The 20045-nt window shown below is 40.4% G+C and overlaps 2 protein-coding genes and 1 long non-coding RNA gene across 3 annotated transcripts in view; 1 reads left to right on the forward strand and 2 right to left on the reverse strand.

Moving 5' to 3' along the window:
* The window catches only part of LOC306970537, a 46631-nt gene extending 27657 nt beyond the window's left edge, over nt 1-18974 (reverse strand). The window contains exons 1-2 of the long non-coding RNA XR_013793404.1: nt 18845-18974; nt 18127-18246 (exon numbers count right to left, since the gene is read on the reverse strand). This is a non-coding gene — a long non-coding RNA (uncharacterized lncRNA). The remainder of the gene's footprint in view (nt 1-18126; nt 18247-18844) is intronic.
* On the reverse strand, nt 711-5646 carry gltpd2b (glycolipid transfer protein domain containing 2b). Its single transcript, XM_079566526.1, has 4 exons — nt 5033-5646; nt 4030-4088; nt 3354-3532; nt 711-1938 (listed from the first exon to the last, which is right to left on the reverse strand). Exons 1-4 carry the CDS (start codon nt 5100-5102, stop codon nt 1341-1343), a joined length of 906 nt encoding a protein of 301 aa, XP_079422652.1. The 5' UTR covers nt 5103-5646; the 3' UTR covers nt 711-1340.
* chrne (cholinergic receptor, nicotinic, epsilon) lies at nt 10083-19398 on the forward strand. Its single transcript, XM_079566528.1, has 12 exons — nt 10083-10589; nt 13199-13332; nt 13411-13455; nt 13567-13676; nt 13741-13896; nt 13959-14056; nt 16347-16547; nt 16734-16848; nt 16920-17034; nt 18136-18343; nt 18655-18788; nt 18866-19398. The coding sequence occupies exons 1-12, from the start codon at nt 10523-10525 to the stop codon at nt 19031-19033; spliced, it is 1551 nt and encodes a 516-aa protein (XP_079422654.1). The 5' UTR covers nt 10083-10522; the 3' UTR covers nt 19034-19398.
* Nucleotides 19399-20045: the final 647 nt, after the last annotated feature.

A 20045-nucleotide genomic window follows, 5' to 3' on the forward strand; every position in this document is an offset into this window, starting at 1 on the left:
GTGTTTAATGCTTCTGATGCAACTGAAATATGACTTGAACTTTATCTTTATTTAAACGACTGCTTAACATAAGAATGAATAAGAGTAATGTGCCTTAATGTGGGAACCCAATTGTCAATTAGGATAGTTAGCACCTTCAATTGGCACAACTAAAACAGTTTTACTTATTGGTTATTATTTTCGTCAGTTCAAATTGACTTGAATCAGATTATTGACACTAAATGAGTTTTAATAAATGTTCTCCCTGAGATCAGTTTTACAGACTTTGTAGCCAACAGTGAGGTGTTACGTCAGGACTGAACTTCCGCTCCATGACCTTCGAGGGGCTCCAAGCTCCTGTTCCCTTAAGGCTTCTATCCTTGTCTTTTCTCCTCCACTGTCGCTCTTCAGAAACAGAAAGCAGTCGTAGGGATTATGCAGCATTAGTGGCTTTTGTGGACTTAAAATAGGCAAATGAGAGACACACTGTATCTACCACTTCACACAGATACTAAAATTATCTCCAAAGAAAAAGTGCGTCATCTCCCTTTTAATATAATAAGGCTGTTGTTATTTAATATTATATGAACAGTAACCCTGTTTTGAGCTGAACGGGCTTAGAGCTGGACTCCTGCTGGATGAAAGATGGTATTACAAGAGAGTGGGCCGCACAGAAAACAGCTCATTTATTTCTAAGAGATTTTAATTCTTTAGACTTCATATAAAAAAATAACATAGCAAAACGCATAGCACAAACAATTAAAGATACTCTGAATAAAAATGTACATCTAATACAGATTTATACTCATTATTCATTGTAAAAGTAGCAGGCCATTAGGTAAAACCTTTTTGTGAGGTAGCATACTTTCCGTAAAATGCCATTTTTGCAACAGCATGTTGAATTTACATAAATAGAAATTGATCAACAAAGAGCAAAATATGTTAATACTGCTTTCAGTTAAGGCCAAATACCTCTTTTTTTTCTACATTGGGAAGGTACACTTGTATGTGTGTCAAGTACAATGCTCCTAATCACAGCACTTGTGATCCTCAAGATGTGGGTCAAACTGGAATACAATACAAAGGTGTTTTGCACTGGAATCTCATAAGATTATGTTGCTTTTCCCCCTTTTGACCAAAGGTTTAAGCCCTCTTTAAATGAACATGTTCAGACCTTCATGTCTAAACAGTGCATTCAGACAGTTCATACTGAATCAGCTGCCTTGCTTCTATTTGGTGAAACATGACCAGATCATGCTTTCCCAGCATTTACAGAGGAATGGCTCACTGAAGGCAATCACTTGATTGTTGCAGCACTTCGTAAACATGTGGCACTTATTGACAGGACAAAACTGTTGCTTTTAAGGCAAGTCCAGCATGCCATGTTCCTCCAGCATCATCTGTGTCCTGTTGTAGACCTCCTCCAGGGCTAGGACCACTTTAGTGAGCACCATGTTGAGCTCATCCTGGTCCTGCACACACACCAGCCTGAAGAAGAAGGTGCGCTCTGGCATAGCTATAAAGGCCAGCTCTGCTGCGCGCCGCACAAACCAGCTGTGATGATTGGCCAGGGTCTTTTGGTACGCCTCGCGGCAAAGGTCTGAAGGGCTCCTCAGGCGCCCCGTCACAGGGGTGTCAGCCAATTTCTCCAAGAAGAGCTTGAGCCAGAGCAGTGCGCGGTGGAGGCGCAGCAGCGTCCTGCAGCCTGAATCTGTCATCTGATGGAAGTCCACCAGACCTCTCTCCAGTTCCACGTGGATCATAGAGCGGACTGAGCGGTACGCAGTGGTGTGGGACACAGCCCCCTGCTCTGCACCATTCTTCATAGGCAGAATCTCAGGGTTGAGCTCTGCCTCAGGATTCTCCTCTGGCAAAGTAGCCAGTTGACGGATGAGTGTAGTCTTAGTTTCTATTTCTTTGGAAATCAGTCCCACCATTGGACCCAGAGCCTCCATAAATCTACAGAGATTAAAACCAGATTAGACAATGTCATAGAATTACGAATGCTGCAGATACTTATTGAATACTTCTAAAAAGTAGTTAGGGTTAGGGTGAAATAAGAGAAAGAATCAGCAGATTTTGTTAAGAGGGTCTCAATGCAGCCGATGGAGTCACGTGGGTGGAGCTCCACAGGGAAATGACGTCACCACCTCTTTTTTTAAGTGACATTGAATTCAATAAATCGCAATTAGACGCCTTTAGTACACACTATCCTTAAAGGGACTATACAGAGTTTAACAATGTTAAAATTATGTATTTTCCTCCCCCTGGTCCAGCAATGTCCAAATGTGTAGAATGAGCCCAGACCTATTCACCAAAACTGCCTCTAAAATCCTGCACTGTCACTAAAAAGTTGTTACTTTGGCTCCGAAGTGCCTTCATGCACAAGCTTAATATAGAGGGTGCAGTTACACTTATGAGCTGAGGTGGCAGTAGTGAGTATAAAATGGCCAACTTGTATCTAGTCCCTTTAATGTTAGGGCTAGCTTGGATTAGTTTACCCTAGTGTTGTCCTGTGGAGATGACATCATTTCCTGTGCAGCTGTGAAGCTCCACTAAACACATGGCCCTCCATGAGCTGCAGGCCAGACACTTCTCAATTTTGTTGATGTTACTTTTCATTTCTAAAAATGCAGTCATTGTTACATCGAGTTCACTTTTTCTCGATTGATAAGACAAAACACTGCACTTTGTTATCAAAATGTGAAAACACAAAACACTGTTCAATCAATGTGTTTTAAATGAAACCGCACACACAAAAAATGAAAGACAAAGATTTCTCATTAATTATGACTGATAAAGACTTGGGATGAAAAGATCTAACTCCACAGTAAAGAACAGTAAACTGAACTGTCAGGCTCCTGTACTTGTCTAAGTTGTTCAAGAATTGTTTACAAATTTGTTGTGGGAATTGCAATATTCATTAAAATGTAAAACTGTATGAGATTTAGAGCAAAAAAGGAGTGTGCAAGGATGCCCAGAGCAGAGTGGGCCTCACGTCAGCCATTCAAGAGGCTACATTTGGCCCAGGTGGGACAATTATACCCAATGTCATATTTTTTTTACTTCCTTTATTTTATTTTCCTGATTATTTTATTCATTTTAAGATTATATTAAGACATCAGGCAAAATCTCAATGTAAAATCATTTGTTAAATGTGTTGGGTTAGGGTTAGTGAGTGGTTGTGTGTTAGTAATGACAGTTGTGTTGGAGCAGTTTCCTAATTCTGCAAACAAAACATGTGTGCAGGAGTTTAGGAAACCATGAATTGTGTTCAACGTTTTGACCACCAAGTCTTGTTTTTGAGAAATGTGTGCAATCAATGGAATTTAGTGTCTTATCAATTGAGAAAAACTAACAGGATGTGACCTTACTTGACTAGTTCATCCCAGCTGGCGAGATAAGGCTCTAGCAGGACATCCGAGGGGTCGGCGGGCGCAGCCTGCAGGTGGGACAGTAGCAAAGACACCTGGAAGATCTGTCCAGGACACACCGCAATGACCACGGAGCCGTCCACCACTGTGGTCGCACTGCCGTTGGAAAGATGGTGCAGCTGGTGGAGGAAGGGGCCAAACAATTCAGTGATGTGGAATGATTTAATCAGGTTATTGCAGTTATTGCATGTAATAATAATAATAATAATAATAATAATAATAATAATAAAAACAATAATAATAATATTTTTATAAGCCTGTATTACCAAGTTTCTCAAAGCGCTACACTGTAGTCATTATTCATTCACTTCATACTCAGTGGTAGCCACAGCTGCCCTGGGGTGGACTGACAGAAGCGAGGGAACCAGTTCGTTCCATCAGCCACTTCGACCACCACCAACCACTCACTCACATATTACATTCACTCTGGCCTATTGTACATGTTTTTAGTGGTAGGGGAAACTGGAGTACCCAGAGGAAACCTACGCAGTCACAGGGAGAACATGCCAACTCCACACAGAAAAGCTCTGTCCGGCCGGGGATCGAACCCGGAACATTCTAGCTGTGAAGCACAAGCACAAACACTTAGCTTAAGGCCCAACGCTACTGCTCTCACCTTGTTCATGTGATTATAGCCCTTGATACAGGAGTCCCAGTGGTAGTCCAGGCCGCCCTCTGTTGGCAGAGGTTATGAGAGACACATGGTGAGCATAGAAAACAGGGGGAAAATCTTTTCAGAATAATGCTTAAACAATCAGAAGTATTGAATAAAGCTATTGGATACAGCACTGAACCAATGTTACCTTAACTGACTTGTGTCTTGACTAAGATGAGCTAACTATGCCTTGTATTAAATCTATGAACAATAATGTTAAATGATCATGATGATATTCCACAGCTCTAAAGGGATTGCTCAGCAACTGCATATCTATTTTTTTTGTTTGCCATTGTTTGCAGATTGCTTCAGTTTGTTGAAGCAATGTGGGATTCTACTGTGGCCTTTGCCCTGGATGTCCCTGAATGACACATATGAGAGAGCTGGCTGGTCAGCAGCAGCCGGGCACCTGCTGATAATGTCAGAAACCCTGTCGGGACCACAGGACTATACCAAAACCTTCCACAAACACTGAAAGGATACTACATAAACACAAAACAGATACTAAATAAACAGAGCAGAACACTGTGAGCTGTTTGTACTGACATTTGATTTGATCTGATACATGCTTGCTGTGCAAGGACATAATCACATTAGAGACCCTACTGAGACTGGGGTGAGAAGAAGAGTCTTTATCTTTACAATGAATTCAAGTGGAACGATTAAGTGTCAAAAAAATACAGAACTGTCTTCACTCAGACTTAAGAACTTCTAGGACTAATAAATCCTAATCAGTTGCTCTACTATGCAAAAGAAACAAAACACATGCTTCCTGCAAAACGAAATAGCACGTATTAGTCATAAGAAGTGAAAAAGCAGTGTCAACTCTGAGTGGATGTGTGAGAAGTGCCCCATGTGACACATTCCTGATGTGTAGCATATGTGCTCGGGACAAGGAAGGGATTGTGTACGATAAAAGTACAGACACAAACTACACACTGAATTAGAGGGAGAAAATACTCACGTAGCCAAAGAGAGCCGAGGAAGAGCAGCAGGACTACGATGGCCAGCGCAGCCTTGCTCTTCACGCCCATTCTGAAGTCCAGCTTTGAAATTGTGCTGGTTCTTCCCCGACTCCTTGAGTCGATCTTTTCTCTGACTGAAATCCTTGGTGTCTCACATGGGTGCTCGTTGCCTTGCACTGACTGTCACCACAATTACTCTGTAGCAGACCCCTGCCTGTGTTGACCCTCCCTCTGTCGCACTCAAATCTCTCATACTCCTCCCCAAAACCTTCACTCCAAAAGTTGCTTTCCCACCGCTGCCCCCTCTTTACACAGGCATTTTTCCACAGCTCTCTGACCGCTCCACTACCTCGTCTTTTCTCTGTCCACCGGCTTCAGCCCTGCCTTTGTTACGCACTGCATGTGAACGCTCTCTTTCCTGCTGCTGCTTCTCCTCGTGTTGCTCAATCTGTGGGTTCAGAGATCATTCTGCCACACTGCGCTGTCTGATAATAAAGCAAGGCTATGCGCTGTTTGTCCGCCAGTAACCTGCTCTCTTCCCTGTAGATTCATCCCTTACATATGTGCTATATTGCTGGTCAGCTCGAGTGTACGCACATGCTGCTTCTCCTCCTCCCACCGCTGCTCTAGTCTTCCTCCCACACCCCCATCCCCCGCCTCCACTCCCCTTTCCAACATGTGTGGTTCATTCATGTACCACAGCTAACAGCACTAGCTCATTTCACGTTGGACACTGCCTGCATTTCCGGAGAAAAAAAAAATGCTGGCTTTAAGTACGTTTTACAGAGAAGGCGGTGGATATCAAATCACAAATAAACCTGTTTTTTCCAGTCTTTATCTTTTAGCTCTGGCGTCGCAACCTATGATCGGCGTCAGTATTGATTGTAGCCAAGCACAGATTGGTGTGATTGGATGCCAGGTTTGCGAATGAATGACGTGAATATACAGAAAAGTGTAATAATGCAGCTTCAGATTTGGATTATGATGTGGGAAAATGTATTAGCTCATGCATGTCTTTAGACTTGAGTCACTCAGCATGACGTAAGAAAAGCATGTTCCAAGTGTTATCATTTTTCTGATAGTGATAACAGAGATAACAGTGATTAGTTGCTGATGGCATGAGCAGGCAGTGGACGATGGAGACGAGCTGAACACAAGCCAAACCATAAAGAGGCACCCGACAACGGCAGAGGGGTGAAATGAAAGCGTGGGGCATCGATCACTGAAGGGAGGGGCAGGTCATGGGGCTTCTGATTTGATTCTGCACAGCCAATTGGAAGACCCGGCTTCAGACGGAGGGATTTCAAGCTCCGGCACAAGCATGTGACTCTCAAACAATTCAGGCAATGTGGCTAATTCATTGTTCTCGCGCAAGAGTGAAGATATTGTTGTTGCTTCTTGCAAATAGCATCACGCAAAGTAGCCTAAAAGAGGAACAGTGAGTCAGTATGAAAAGTTTCCACTCGTGAATGGCGTGCAGCGCCCTGGCAACACAAACCACGATTTGAAAATATACAAATCAGGTTTTGCTGAAGAGGCATGGGGACGACCGTATTATGTGCTGACACTCTGGAGGTTAAACTCAGCCAGTATATTTGCACGTTGATTAACTAAAAGCGTGTCTTCAGAGCATCAAAATGTGGGTAATTCTTTAGCAAAGGTTAGCTTACACTGGGTAATGAACACACACATAAAAACAGTGGAAAGTATGGATTATTAAGTCATGAATAACTGAAGAGGTCTTGACAAGCAGACTGATATATAACTGCTTTTTACAGAAATTATTAATGACCTAACAGAGGTTGGACATGTGTTAACTTCTTAAACCCCGCCTGAACTGAGCACATTTTCTCCAGTTTGGCTTTACCCAAATCTAAAAGCTTCTTGGGAAAAATAGCCACACAAAACGAGGAGAAAACAGGGATGAAAATGCCACCAAAACAGTGACAAAAAAGTGAAAAACGAGTGACAAAAACTTGCCGGGAAAGCAACAATAACAAAATAGAAACGTGACAAAAACACAACAAAGAAGCCACAGAAAAGTGACAAAAAACTTGACAAAAAATGTGACAAAAACATGGCAAAAACAAGATAAAAAAGCCACAAAAAATGACAAAAAACGTGACAAAAAATGTGACAAAAACATGGCAAAAACAAGATAAAAAAAGCCACAAAAAATGACAAAAAACGTGACAAAAAATGTGACAAAAACATGAGAAAAACAAGATAAAAAAGCCACAAAAAATGACAAAAAGGGACAAAAACGTGACAAAAATGCAACAAAAAAACACAACTAAAATGCTTTAACAATTTGACAAAACTGCGCCAACAATCAGTTTTCTTTCAAATGCAGCATTACACTGTTGCTCTCCAGTCGAGAAGCTTTTAGATTTGGGTAAAGCCGAACTGGAGACAATGCGTTAAAGGGATATTTCAGGATTTTTGACATAGGGCCTCACTTCCTAGTTATCCAGAGTGTTGTTCATTTCTGGAGATATCGAAGGGTTTCGTGGCGCTAGGCTAGCTCATTTCTACGGCATCAGCTAGCCTGCATGACATCACATGAATGATCGCATTTTGAGGGACTATTTTCTAGCAGATCACTCCGCCGCTACGTAGCTTACAACCGCGAAGCTGATGTTGCTCAAATATAAGTTACTTTAAAAGGAAAATGGTTAAAATGATTCTATCGACAAAGACATTTATATCATTAGTCTAGTGTTATAAGTGATTTTCCTCAGGTGGGTCAGACTGTTTTTAATGCAGGCTAGCTGATACCGTACGAATGCGCTAGCCTTGCACTAGCCTAGCGCCACGAAACTCTTCAAATATAAGAACGGCATGAATTACAAAAAAAATATCTGCAGAAATCAGCAACACTCTGGATAACTAGGAAATGAGGCCCTATGTCAAAAATCCTGAAATATCCCATAGCATAAAATAGACCAAAAGAGTTGGGTTTGTTAGATGCATTCAGCACAAGTCACAAAGCAGTGAAACAATAACCTGTATTGTCTGACTTTACCCTGAGGAGGTTGTTGCCAGCTATTAACAAACATTTTGCACATGACTCTTATTTTCTCACGTATGATCCCACCCGATCGCTATACACCTCCTTTCAGACAAATTTTCCATTCTTCAAAGTACACAACACTAAGACCTCAAAGTAAACTTCAATCCACCCTCAACCTCAAACCACTACTTCTGGACTGGATGTCTGTTTTGACAACATTACAGAATTACTTTATGGCTTTTAAAGTCTGAGATAGCACAAGCTGTTATTCTCCCATTAAGGTATTACCGATGTGGGTTTTACTGCAGATACAGAAGCACCAAGGCCTTAACTTTACAACAGGTCGAGAACTGCGCCAAAAGCTGAGTCTTCCTCTTTCTACAAACCCTTGTCAATACCCACACACATTAAGAAATTAGAAATCAAGAAGTCCTAAATAACGAGCTACATTTAATTTGCCTTGTTAGTCGTTTATATACGACGACGATGACAAATAGCAAAAAGTAAAAGCTTGCGATATAATCATCTCTATTAGTGATCAGTGACAGTATCGACCCTCATGTGATGAGTGCAGTGATTTGATTCTGTCCACCGCGGCCCTAAGTGTCTCTGAGCGCGAGAGACACATAATCTGCCTTGTGGAGGCTCGGGTTACCTTAAAGGAGCTCATCTCTGCTTCCCCATCTGTATATTTAGAAGTACATCACATACTATGCAACTCACATGGCACATTCCTAACACCAGTCTGTTGCTCTTGTGCCCACAGTGACTCAACTTGAATTACTCGCACTATCAATTATCATGCTTTATATTTAGGCAAGGATTTGAAGACCGATTCTCTTTCGTAAGTGGCAAAAAACTGAACCTGAAAGTTGACTAAGAAACCTTAACCTTCTTTCTCATAATTATGTTGTTTATTGTTTCTGCTCTGTAACAGCATCCAAAATAGCCTTGAACCGGAAGAGCGGTGTGGGAAATGGCAAAGCTAAGCTGTCTTGTGTATTAATATACGTTACACATAGCAGTTGTTCACCTTTTAACCCCAGCCTGTACCTTGGCTTGTACCAGGCAGCACTATGCCCTGGTATAATCGAAGCATTTACAACCAAAGGAGAATAAAAAGAGGGTAAATAAATTGCTCACAGATGAGTAATGTGTCTACACGGCGTAGATTGTACTGATTGTTACCTTAGTTCAGCACAGTCTGTAGTCGAAAAATGTGTAAATAAGAAACAGAATGTAATATTCTTCAAGGTGCAAGAACTGATTTCTGTTTATAACAGAACATAAACTATGCATGAAATACTAAAACAGACAATTGGATGGCAGCAAAATTGAGCCCAAAGTGACAAAAATTGCCTGGGTGAATATTTTTCTAACTTACAAGGTTCAAAGATCTCTGAAGCGCAGGCTTTTAAAGGCCCTAGTGTTTACTTTACAAACAATAAAAGCCTCCTTTTATGTCCCTGTCTATTTGTTGTTGCTATTTATTGTTTCAACTACTTGGTTATCAATATAGGTTAAACAAGTAAGGGCTAGGTTGTCAAAACTCATTCTTAAAGAGACTAGATGCAAGTTGGCCATTTTATACTCACTACTGCCACCTAAGGTCATACGTGTAACTGCACCTTCTATATTAAGCTCGTGCATGACGGCATTTCGGACCCGAAGTAACAACTTTTTGAGTGACTGTGCAGGATTTTAGAGGCAGTTGTGGTGAATAGGTCTCAACTCACTCTACACATTAGGACATGGCTGGAACATGTAGGGGGAGGAAAATACATAATTTTAACATTTTTAAACTCCGTATAGTCCCTTTAACTTTCCTAAAGCAGTTCTAAATTCACAACTTTCAGGAGCAAAGTGGACCTTGTCTGTCACTGTAAAGAAACAACAGTGCATGGTAGCTAAAAATGCTTAATAATTTGATTCACGGTGTTTACAGATTTCATTCCAGGGCCTTTACTGCAACGTCTTGAGGACTCATTACCTTCACACTAATAATAGACTCTCTCAAACATATTAATGATGTGTGCAATACTGTTATTGGTTTTTAATGTCTTTCAGTGCTTCTATCTGACACAGCTTCCATTAGGATGTGTCTGATACTGTCTTTATTGTCCAAATATCTCAGTCTGCTAATAATTGGGGGTTGTGTACCATCTTAGGTTTCTGGCATGATGTCAGATAGTTGAGATCTAATGATGGCCGTGATGATTATTGTCGGTGGCTGGAGTGACTGGATGTCCTGGTTTAGTTCCTCCCAGCTGCTGTGTAACGTGAACCGCGGGCTAGCGACAGCCGGGGTGACCAACAGTCAGGGGGCTGGCCAGCAGGGGATTCAGGGCTCTTCCTCTATGCTCTTGACTCTTGCTATCTCCGTCTCAGCCGCTCTGCCTTTGTCCCAAACTTTACTTTAAAAAAAGAAAGAAAAAAAGAAAGAAAGAAAGAGGGCAGAGTGGCGGAGAGGGGGGCAATGGCACTGCACAAGTCTTGGATACTTTGTGGAGTTGTAACTATATTGGGGACCCTGATTTTGCAAGGTAAGAGGCATCAGTTTGCAGATTTTAACCGTCCTTTCAAGATCAATAGATGTGCATTCTGTGGCTTATATGCAGCAAAAGCATGTTCACACTTAATACTAGATTTTAAGTATTGGGCCTTTTATATGGAATCAAAAGGAAGCCTAGTAAACATGAAACAGTGATATGTTGAACTCTCCAGGCGAACTAGAAAAGCACTTTATTTTTTTAATTATTGAGACCGTCCTCGTAAGTATGCAAGCCATGGGGAGATTTGGTGTGTGTATGTAGTATGCTGATGATATTTGCAGGGATCATTTGTGTTGTGACCCGTAACCTGATATCATTGCACTGACTGGGACAGCTCAAATGATCACGCCAAATAAATCAGTTATGATGAAGATATTACAAAGTCAAGACAGTTTGCGTACCTAAGATCAAGTACAGACGAATGACATGCACATTCCCATGCTGCCAAGATCAAAGTCGGCCCCACTGAGTTGATGACGAACATAACGGGTCTAAATTAGTGTAGCTTTTCAATGGGAAGTTATCTTTGTTTACACATAAGGCATAGTAATAATGAGGCAGTTTTTGGTTGTCACATTTTCAAAATATATGAAACAAAATCCACAAATTATGAAATACATTTTAGATATTTTATAAAAGTGAATGTCTGCAGGCTTTCACAACACAACACAAAAAATAAACACATAACTAAGAAGTACTTTAATCTGTAATTTAATGCTCTCAACCTTTATAGGCTTGGAGAATATTGTGTTACCTGAAACCAGCGATTGGAGTAGTGGTTAATACTGCAATTGAGTTTCCATTGATAAACTCTGCTGTAGTCAGTATGTCCGTGGTTTCATATTTACACTGTGGTACGTGCTTTTCAATCTGCAACAGATTATGTTGCCAAATTGTCACAGAAAAAATATGTCAGACATTCAGATACATTGCTCTTGACTAGATTGTTCATTACTGATATATACGTACACATATCCATGTTATAGACCGAGGCTCAAGCAGAAAACACTTTTATTCCTGTTTTTGTCTTTTAAAGAAGTGCAGTACTTTTGTTTACAGACTTTTGGAAAAACATACTTTGAGTTTGCTGTATTTTATTGTTATTATATTGTTTTTATTAGTTGTTTGCTTTATCACTGTCACTACAATAAACATATTTAGATACTTGATGCATTGGTAAATATAGTCTTCATAGTGTGTCTAAAGGAAAAGCTGGCCATGGATAGAGTAATGTGAGTTTATATTTCTGGAAAATCACACAACTAAGATTGTGGGAGAATTGATTTACCAATAATTTTGACTTTTTGGCCTGTTCAACCCAGAACTTAATCCATCAGTAGATGCTGACATGTTAACTACTTTCTACAATCTGCTGCTGTCATCATTTTTGCTCAGTGATGAAAATGATGGTTTTTGTAGTGACCCTGTGCAGTTTAAGACCTCCTTTCAGGAGGCCCAGCTGTTGTGTAACCTGAGCCGTGATAATGACAGTTGGCTCTGAACAGACAAGGCTTAACTGACCTTTCTGTCCGGTCTTCAAGTTTACCTACATGTGTCCTGGGACAGTCAAGTTCAATGTTTACTCTATCATTTATTTTGTTTAATGGTCCTAGTGTTACAATCTGTCAAGGCTTAGTCTGTGTTTGTGGTGCAAATTGTAAGCAATTATTCCTGGCCACAATAGTGAAGGAATTGTGTTGGAATAATCCAGGGGCTGAGGCAACGCGGTTGTCCAGGCTGCATGTAAATCCAGTCGTCGTTTATTTGAAACATGTGACTTTATTTAAAAGCAAATGCAAATTTTTCAGGCCATGTATTTCCATAGTTCTAACGTCATACAATGAAAGTTGTATCATATGTTGATTTAAGCAGGTAAAGACCGACTAAACCCACTACAACATCTAAAAACACAGAATTCATGTGTTTTTGAGAAGTCCATCTATAAAACTGAATTTACATGATATAAAGGTGCAATAACTGTAGTCTGCACTTTAGGTCAATAAACTACAGTCTATCGACCTAAACTCAATAGACAAGGTTGGTTTACCGTCGAGGTCAGAGGCAAGTTTGCTCAGTTGTGCCTGTAAAAGATGGAGGGCTGAACCGCCCCATCTTGGCCCAAACTCAAGTTTTACTATGTACAAATAATGCTGACAAAGATCAAATAGGGTGGTCTTGTGGTCAGCCAAAGGAATTGACACTATTTTATGTAATTTAGGTGTATCTACCAGTTGCTCTAGTTTGTTTTCCATCTAGCTCCCTTTTCTGTGTGCCACAAAAAGAAAAATGTATCTGTCATTGAAATGTAGGCTTTACATTTTTATCAATATTTTCAAACCGTTCTAAATGTCTTTTGAATCTAGTTTTATATAAAGCCATCTGAAAAATGAAAATGCATGATTAATGTTTCATATTGCTACACAACACAACAGTAATAATTAAGAGTGGCCACTGTCTGAATGCACAGACACTGTAATCAGGCTGTTTGAAATGGACACATTTGGGCATTTGAGGACTTTATTCCCTGGGTCACAATAACGCTTATGGAAAAAATATCGCAGTTGTATGTTTTGAATTGTTTTTCTTTCTTTTCTGAGCAGTGCAATGCAATGAAGAGACTGAGCTAATCGGTGATCTCTTTAAAAATTACAACAAGAATATTCGGCCAGTGGTTAAACCTGAGGACAAAGTGGAGGTTCAGATTAAGCTGACCCTAACTAACTTGATCTCTCTGGTAAGAACAGCAGCACCATTTAATACAAAAGGACTTGATACAAAAGTGACAAATCTTGACAATCATTTACCTCAACAGAACGAAAAGGAGGAGACTCTGACAACCAATGTGTGGATTCAAATTGTGAGTTTGTTTTAACGTGTCGGACCGTCGGATACGTTGTTTATTTATTTTCCTTTTGGCCTTGCGCTCTGGCTGGTCATGTGACGACGTGTGATTAAATGTCATTCACAGACATGGACAGATTATCGCCTTTCTTGGAATACCTCAGAGTATTACGGCATAGGCGTTATTCGAGTCCCATACAACACTGTGTGGCTGCCCGACATTGTCCTTGAAAATAAGTATGTCAATGCTTTACCTGTAATACACTTTTTCACTTGTTCTAATTTTAATCTAAATCTGCAGCATTGATGGGCAGTTTGACGTGGCCTACTATGCCAATGTGTTGATCTATAATGATGGCGGGATGTACTGGCTTCCACCTGCCATTTACCGCAGCACATGTGCCATTGAAATCACTTACTTCCCATTTGACTATCAAAACTGCACACTCGCATTTAGGTAAGAGATTTCCATGGTCTTCTATTTCAGTCTATCTTTACTGAGAACATCTTTCACTCCAGGTCACAGACGTACAGCGCCAAAGAAGTCGACTTGTCCTTGGCAGTTGAAGAAGGCGTAATGTTTGAATGGGTTGATATAGATCCAGCAGCTTTTACAGGTATAAACAATCCAAACACTAACAATCACTATTTCTAATAGACATACAGTGTCCAATATGAACAAAGCTGGAGGAAAGGCTATAAATTAAATCAAATCTTTAGATTTTTTTTGGTTTTTGTATAGCCCAGAATTTCCCAAAACCTTTTCAGGTTGCGATCCCCAAAATGACCATGCAGACAATCCAGGACACCCACTGTAAAAGGAATTTTGCGCTGATGAAAATATAAGCAGCAAAACGTCTAAAATCTGGTTTTATAATGTGTATTTACGTACATAGTTTACTTTATTTTACTGCATTTCACATATATTTGCTGTTTTCAAGTAAGAATTAATCAGCTTGAGACCCTCTGGTCTGGGCCTCGTGATACCCTGGTGGGTCACGACCTCTACTTTGGGAACCATGGGTATAGCCCACTATCACAACAGCTGTTGCCTCATGAGCTTCTCACATCTATTGACTTGGCCAGAACAGTTTTGGATTCAACAATGACAAAGATACAAACAGTGGTGTTTATTTATTTGTTTTGAGACTGAGTAAAAAACATTGAAATTGTTTCAAATGAAAAAGAAGTAAGTGGATAATGTTCAAAGACCTCGGGATTATGTCGTCTTAACGGCTGAGATTCCTGTCACTTCCTATAATACAACAATGAAGATGTTAAAATCTAAAATAATGGAGCGATTGTCCTCATAAAAGCATTTGGACACTATAATGTGCCACATGGAGTTACTATTTTTTGGTGTTCTTTTTGGCCAGTGTTAAGTCTATGGACAATGTTTGCAAGTACCCGCTGAAATGGAGGATTTCCATTTACATTGGAACCAAATATTTACATACACTTTATAAAAAGACATATATGCATTTTTTTCTCTGTCTGACATGAAACCAGAATTAACTTGTCAATTAGATTTTTTTTTTTTTTTTAAGTGTATTTGCCAAATGCCAGAAGAGTGAGGGACAGAATTTTGAAATAATTTTTTGGGTGACTTTCTACAAAGTCAGAAGTTTACATACACTAGGATAACTGTACCTTTAAACAATTTGGGAAAGTCCAGATAACGACGTCATGACCTTAGAAGCACAAGTCTGGTTCATCCTTAGGTGCAATTTCAAGACACTTAAAGGTGCCACGTTCATTGGTTCAAACAAAAAAATGAGATGGAAATGTCCAGTCATCATACAGATCTGAAAGAAGGCGGGTTCTGTGTCCCAGAGATGAATGTGCTGTGTCTGAAATGTGAATATCAGCCCGAGAACAAATGCAAAAGACCTGGTGAAGATGCTGAACCTGGTAAGAGTTTGTCATTATCCAGAGTGAAACAAGTACTGTCCCAACATGGGCTGAGAGGGAGCTCTGCCAGGAAGATGCCCTTACTACGAAAGAAAAAAAAAAGCCAAACTGGAGTTTGCAAATGCAAAGATAAAGACTTAATTTTTGGGAGACATAACCTGTGGTCTGACAAAAAGGATGTAATTGTTTGGCCATAATGACCATAATCACGTTTGGAGGAAAAAGGGCTAATCTTGCAAGCCTGAAAAAAAACATCCCAACTGTGAAATACGGGGGTGGCAGCATCATGCTGTGGGGTTGTCTTTCTGCGGGAGGGACTGTTGCACTTCACAAAATAGATGACATCATGAAGAAAGAACACTATGTGGAAATATTGGAGCAACATCTCAACACATCAGCCAGGAAGTTAAAGCTTGCGTGCAGATGGGTCTTCTCAATGGACAATTGCCAAGCATGCTGCCAATACTGGTTACAACGTGGCTTAAGGAAAACAAAGTCAATGTTTTGAAGTGGTCATCACAAAGTCCTGATCTCAATCCAGTTGAAAATGTTTGGGCAGAGCTGAAAAGGCATAGGCACGCAAGGTGGCTACAAATGTGGCTTAGTTACACCAGTTCTGTTTGGAGGAATGGACCAAAACTCCTGCCATTGTGAGAAGCTTGTGGAAGGAAATCCAAAAATATACAGTTTAAAGGCAATGCTACCAGATATTAATGAAATGTATGTAAACTTTTGGTTTTGTAAATGGCATTTGGCAAATAGAAATAATTTTGTAATTGACCGAAAAAATGTAAAGTTAATACTGGTTTCATGTCAGAAAGTGAGAAAAAAAATGTGTATGTAAACATCTGGTTCCCACTGTATAAAACTCCATCCCAAACTCCTACTTTTTTATCTTTTACGCAATTGCACTGCCATTTTTCTTAAATGCCTTGGCTACTAATGGTTATTGATTGTTGCCACATTACTAATGTCTTGTCCATGTTTATGTCTTAGAGAACGGCGAGTGGACCATTGTGCACCGTCCGGCCAGAAAAATGATTAACTCTCGTTACACTCCTGACGATCTGGAGTATCAAGAGATCATGTTCAATCTAGTCATTCAAAGGAAGCCCCTGTTTTACATCATCAACATCATTCTGCCCTGCTCCCTCATCTCTTCACTCGTCGTCCTCGCATACTTCCTACCAGCGCAAGGTACTCACTATACACGCCAAAGACTATTGGATAGGGCTGCACAATATATCACTCAATTACTGTTGACGTAAAATTAGGTGAAAAAATGTTCATGTATCCAATAAGTCATAATATATCACATTAGAGTTATTGAAGAATTTCTATTTTCTTATTATAATACTTATTATAATAAATTGATTTTCACAGCTGGTGGGCAGAAGCTGACTGTCTCCATATCAGTGTTGCTGGCTCAGACTGTCTTCCTCTTCCTTATAGCCCAGAAAATCCCTGAAACATCTCTCTCTGTGCCTCTCATTGGAAAGTGAGTCTCCAAATGTCTATATCTCGTGCCACTACAATGCAACTTAAATCATAATCCTTTTTCTTTTTCAGGTACTTGATTTTTGTTATGTCTGTGACCACTCTGATCGCCACAAATCAAATAGTGGTTCTGAATTTCTCTCTGCGCACCCCAAGCACGCATACGATGCCCCACCATATCAAACATGTACGTAAGCATCTATCAGGTAAAATGTACTCTTTCTGAGCTTTAATACACTACCGCTCAAAGGTTTTTGCCCGGCTCTGCCATACTATTCCCTGTCCATTCCACGCAGGGAATTAGTCTGGTCACGGAGCAATTGGAGCAGTTTGAAGGGGCGGGCCTAACATGCACAGATTTTCAGCGAAATAAACCAATCAGCAATTAGCGGACGTGGCGACAGCTGTAGTCCAATTCACAAAATATGAACTGAATATGAACTCAAAAGAGCACGGAGGCAAAATCCTATCGAATACTTAATCCATGATTAGTTTTGGCTAATGTTAATTGAACTAATAACATAGTGGCGCAGCAAGTGACATAACCTAATCAACTCTCTGTGACGGTCGTAATTGGTTCGGCCTCAGCCGCCAATCAGACACTTGTTTACCGTGTATGGCCTTTTGTCTAGAAAAGAGGCTGTGGTTTATCAGGTTACAAAAGTTTGGGGTCACCCAGGCCAGTTCTGTAGCTTTTCTAGTCAGCACAACAGTTTTCAGCAGTGGTAGCATAATTCACGAGGGTTTTCTAATCATCAATTACCCGTTAATAAGATTAGCTAAGACAATGTCCCATTAGAACACTAGAGCGATGGCTGTGGGAAATGCGCCTCTGCACACCTTTGAAGGCATTACATTAAAAATCACCCGTTTCCAGCTAGAAAAGGCATTCACAGCATTAATGTCTTAATGAGTGTACTTCTGATTAATTTAAAGGTGCATTATGCAACTTTTTATCTGGAAAAAGAAGTTGATATTTGTATATATTTGACCTTGTAGTGACTCAGCGGCTGTATGAGTGGTCAGCATGGCGCCTTTACTTTCCATCACAGTGGTCTCTAGGACGCTCCAGGATCAATTGTGAGAAGAAATTCATAATTTGAGCTTTTTGGCTCATCTCAGGGTTATTCAACACATTTTTTTGAGGAAAAGGCAATATTTCACATTATGTTTTACAAATCTAAGTCGTATGGGTCATGGTTTGTCATCCCACAGTGATTGTGGCAGTTGAGAACCACTGCTGTAGAGCACCCTCTACTAAAACAATAATCTTGGTTACCTTGTCCAGCTGTTTCTGGAGCTGATCCCTCGACTTCTGGGCATGTCTCCGTTGATTGATGAGGCAGAGGAGACGGCAGAAGTGAATGGAGTGATAGAGCGGCGAAGGAGCTCCTTCGGCCTGATGCAAAGAGCAGAAGAATATGTGCTCAAACAGCCGCGCAGCGAGATGATGTTTGACAAACAAAGAGAGAGGCATGGGTTGACCAGGTCCATTGGTAAGTATGTCCGAAACAGTACGTCGAGCAATGTTGATAGAAATGCCATTGCCCACCCTCAATACAATCAAGTTTGTAGCAAGTTTTTCCTATTTTTCCCCCAAGATTGTGAACTGCCATTGTCCACACTAATGCATGACTACCAATTATTTGACGTTGAAGCACTTTAGGAGACTGGTGTCATTTAATAGCACTAAACAAAATATATTTATCTTTCCTTCCTACTGGAAAAAACCCACACAATTAAATCAATATGCATGATATCTCCTGGTAAACATGAATATTGAATAATAAGTAATTCTTGCCCACAGTGGACAACATCGATGTGAGCAGCACGGCCAATCTTTATAAGAGTTTGGCCCAAGCTGCGCCTGAGATCAAGCAGTGTGTTGATGCCTGCAACTTTATCGCCGAGAGCACCAGACAACAGAACACTATCGGATCTGTGAGTCCTACATGCTCTTCTCTAATAATACGTAAATGCTCATCTATTGACAATACCTTACTTCTTTCCAACAACAGGAGATTGAGAGTTGGGTCCTAATTGGAAAGATGATTGACAAGGTGTGTTTCTGGGCTGCTTTTCTGCTCTTCATCACAGGCACAGTAGGGATTTTCCTCACCGGACACTTCAATCAAGCACCGGATCTTCCATTTTCTCACGAAAGCAGAAAGTATATTCCAAGTTAGAACATAATGTTATTACCCTGAACACATAATAAGAATGGGCAATTCAGCTCATGCTGATTGTAAAGCTGAGCCGTCCTGCATTCGGACACAAACACAGTAGTGTTATGTCCTTTGACGTGAACACCTGGTTTGCGTTTCTGTTAATATTAAGCCTTTGGCAATGGCTTAAGAGACAGGAAGCATTGAGCTACGGACATAGGGCTAGGCCAAGTTGAGGAATGAAAGTGATCTAGACCAGTGCACAAAATCTATTGTGCGCAGAGCAAAGGAAATGTTGAGGCAATTCTTACAGCAGCTTTTACAGGATAATAGGTTGCAACAAATACGTTCACTGCATGTACTGTCTTATGTTGAGTGCATGTAACATGAGCCACCCAACTCTGAATCAAAGCCTTATTTTCGTTTCTATTTATTTATTATAGTTATTTTAGGTGCAAGTGATGCAAAGGATTATTGTGCCATATTTTGTAAATATACCATACATTTTATTTTGTGCATTATGTTTTGTTATTTCACAATGTGAATTCAATTAAACATTCTTATTTAAATGTTTGGTGTAGATATATTTTCGTCTGTATACGAGCCCCCTTATCTTATCTGGACATTTTGCGCCCCCTTGTGGTGTGAGACCAAACTACCCACAACACGTGGATGTAGCTGCATAACATTTAGCAAGTCAAACGGTAAATAATGAACAAACGATGGTCAAAAGGTGACTTTGAAAACCTACCGTATGTCATACATTTAACCGTGTCGTGGTTTGTCCTGGCTTTTTCTTATGTATGTTCCCAACCTGAAATGACACTCACTACTAACTCCGCTCAGAGCAATTTAATAAAATCTCGTTCTACCTATGAAAGTCTCGTGATAGTGGCTTATGCTCCTGCCCCGCCCCTCTCCTAAAGCATTCCTGAATGCAGCAGGCATGGGAAGCTTAAAGTGCCCAAGTCAAGTCGCGACTTGCCTTTGAACAGCGACAGTGACATGCTACGGTTTGCGTGATAAAGTGTTA

Source organism: Gobius niger (genome assembly GCF_951799975.1).
Source record: "Gobius niger genome assembly, chromosome: 11".
NCBI lineage: Eukaryota > Metazoa > Chordata > Actinopteri > Gobiiformes > Gobiidae > Gobius > Gobius niger.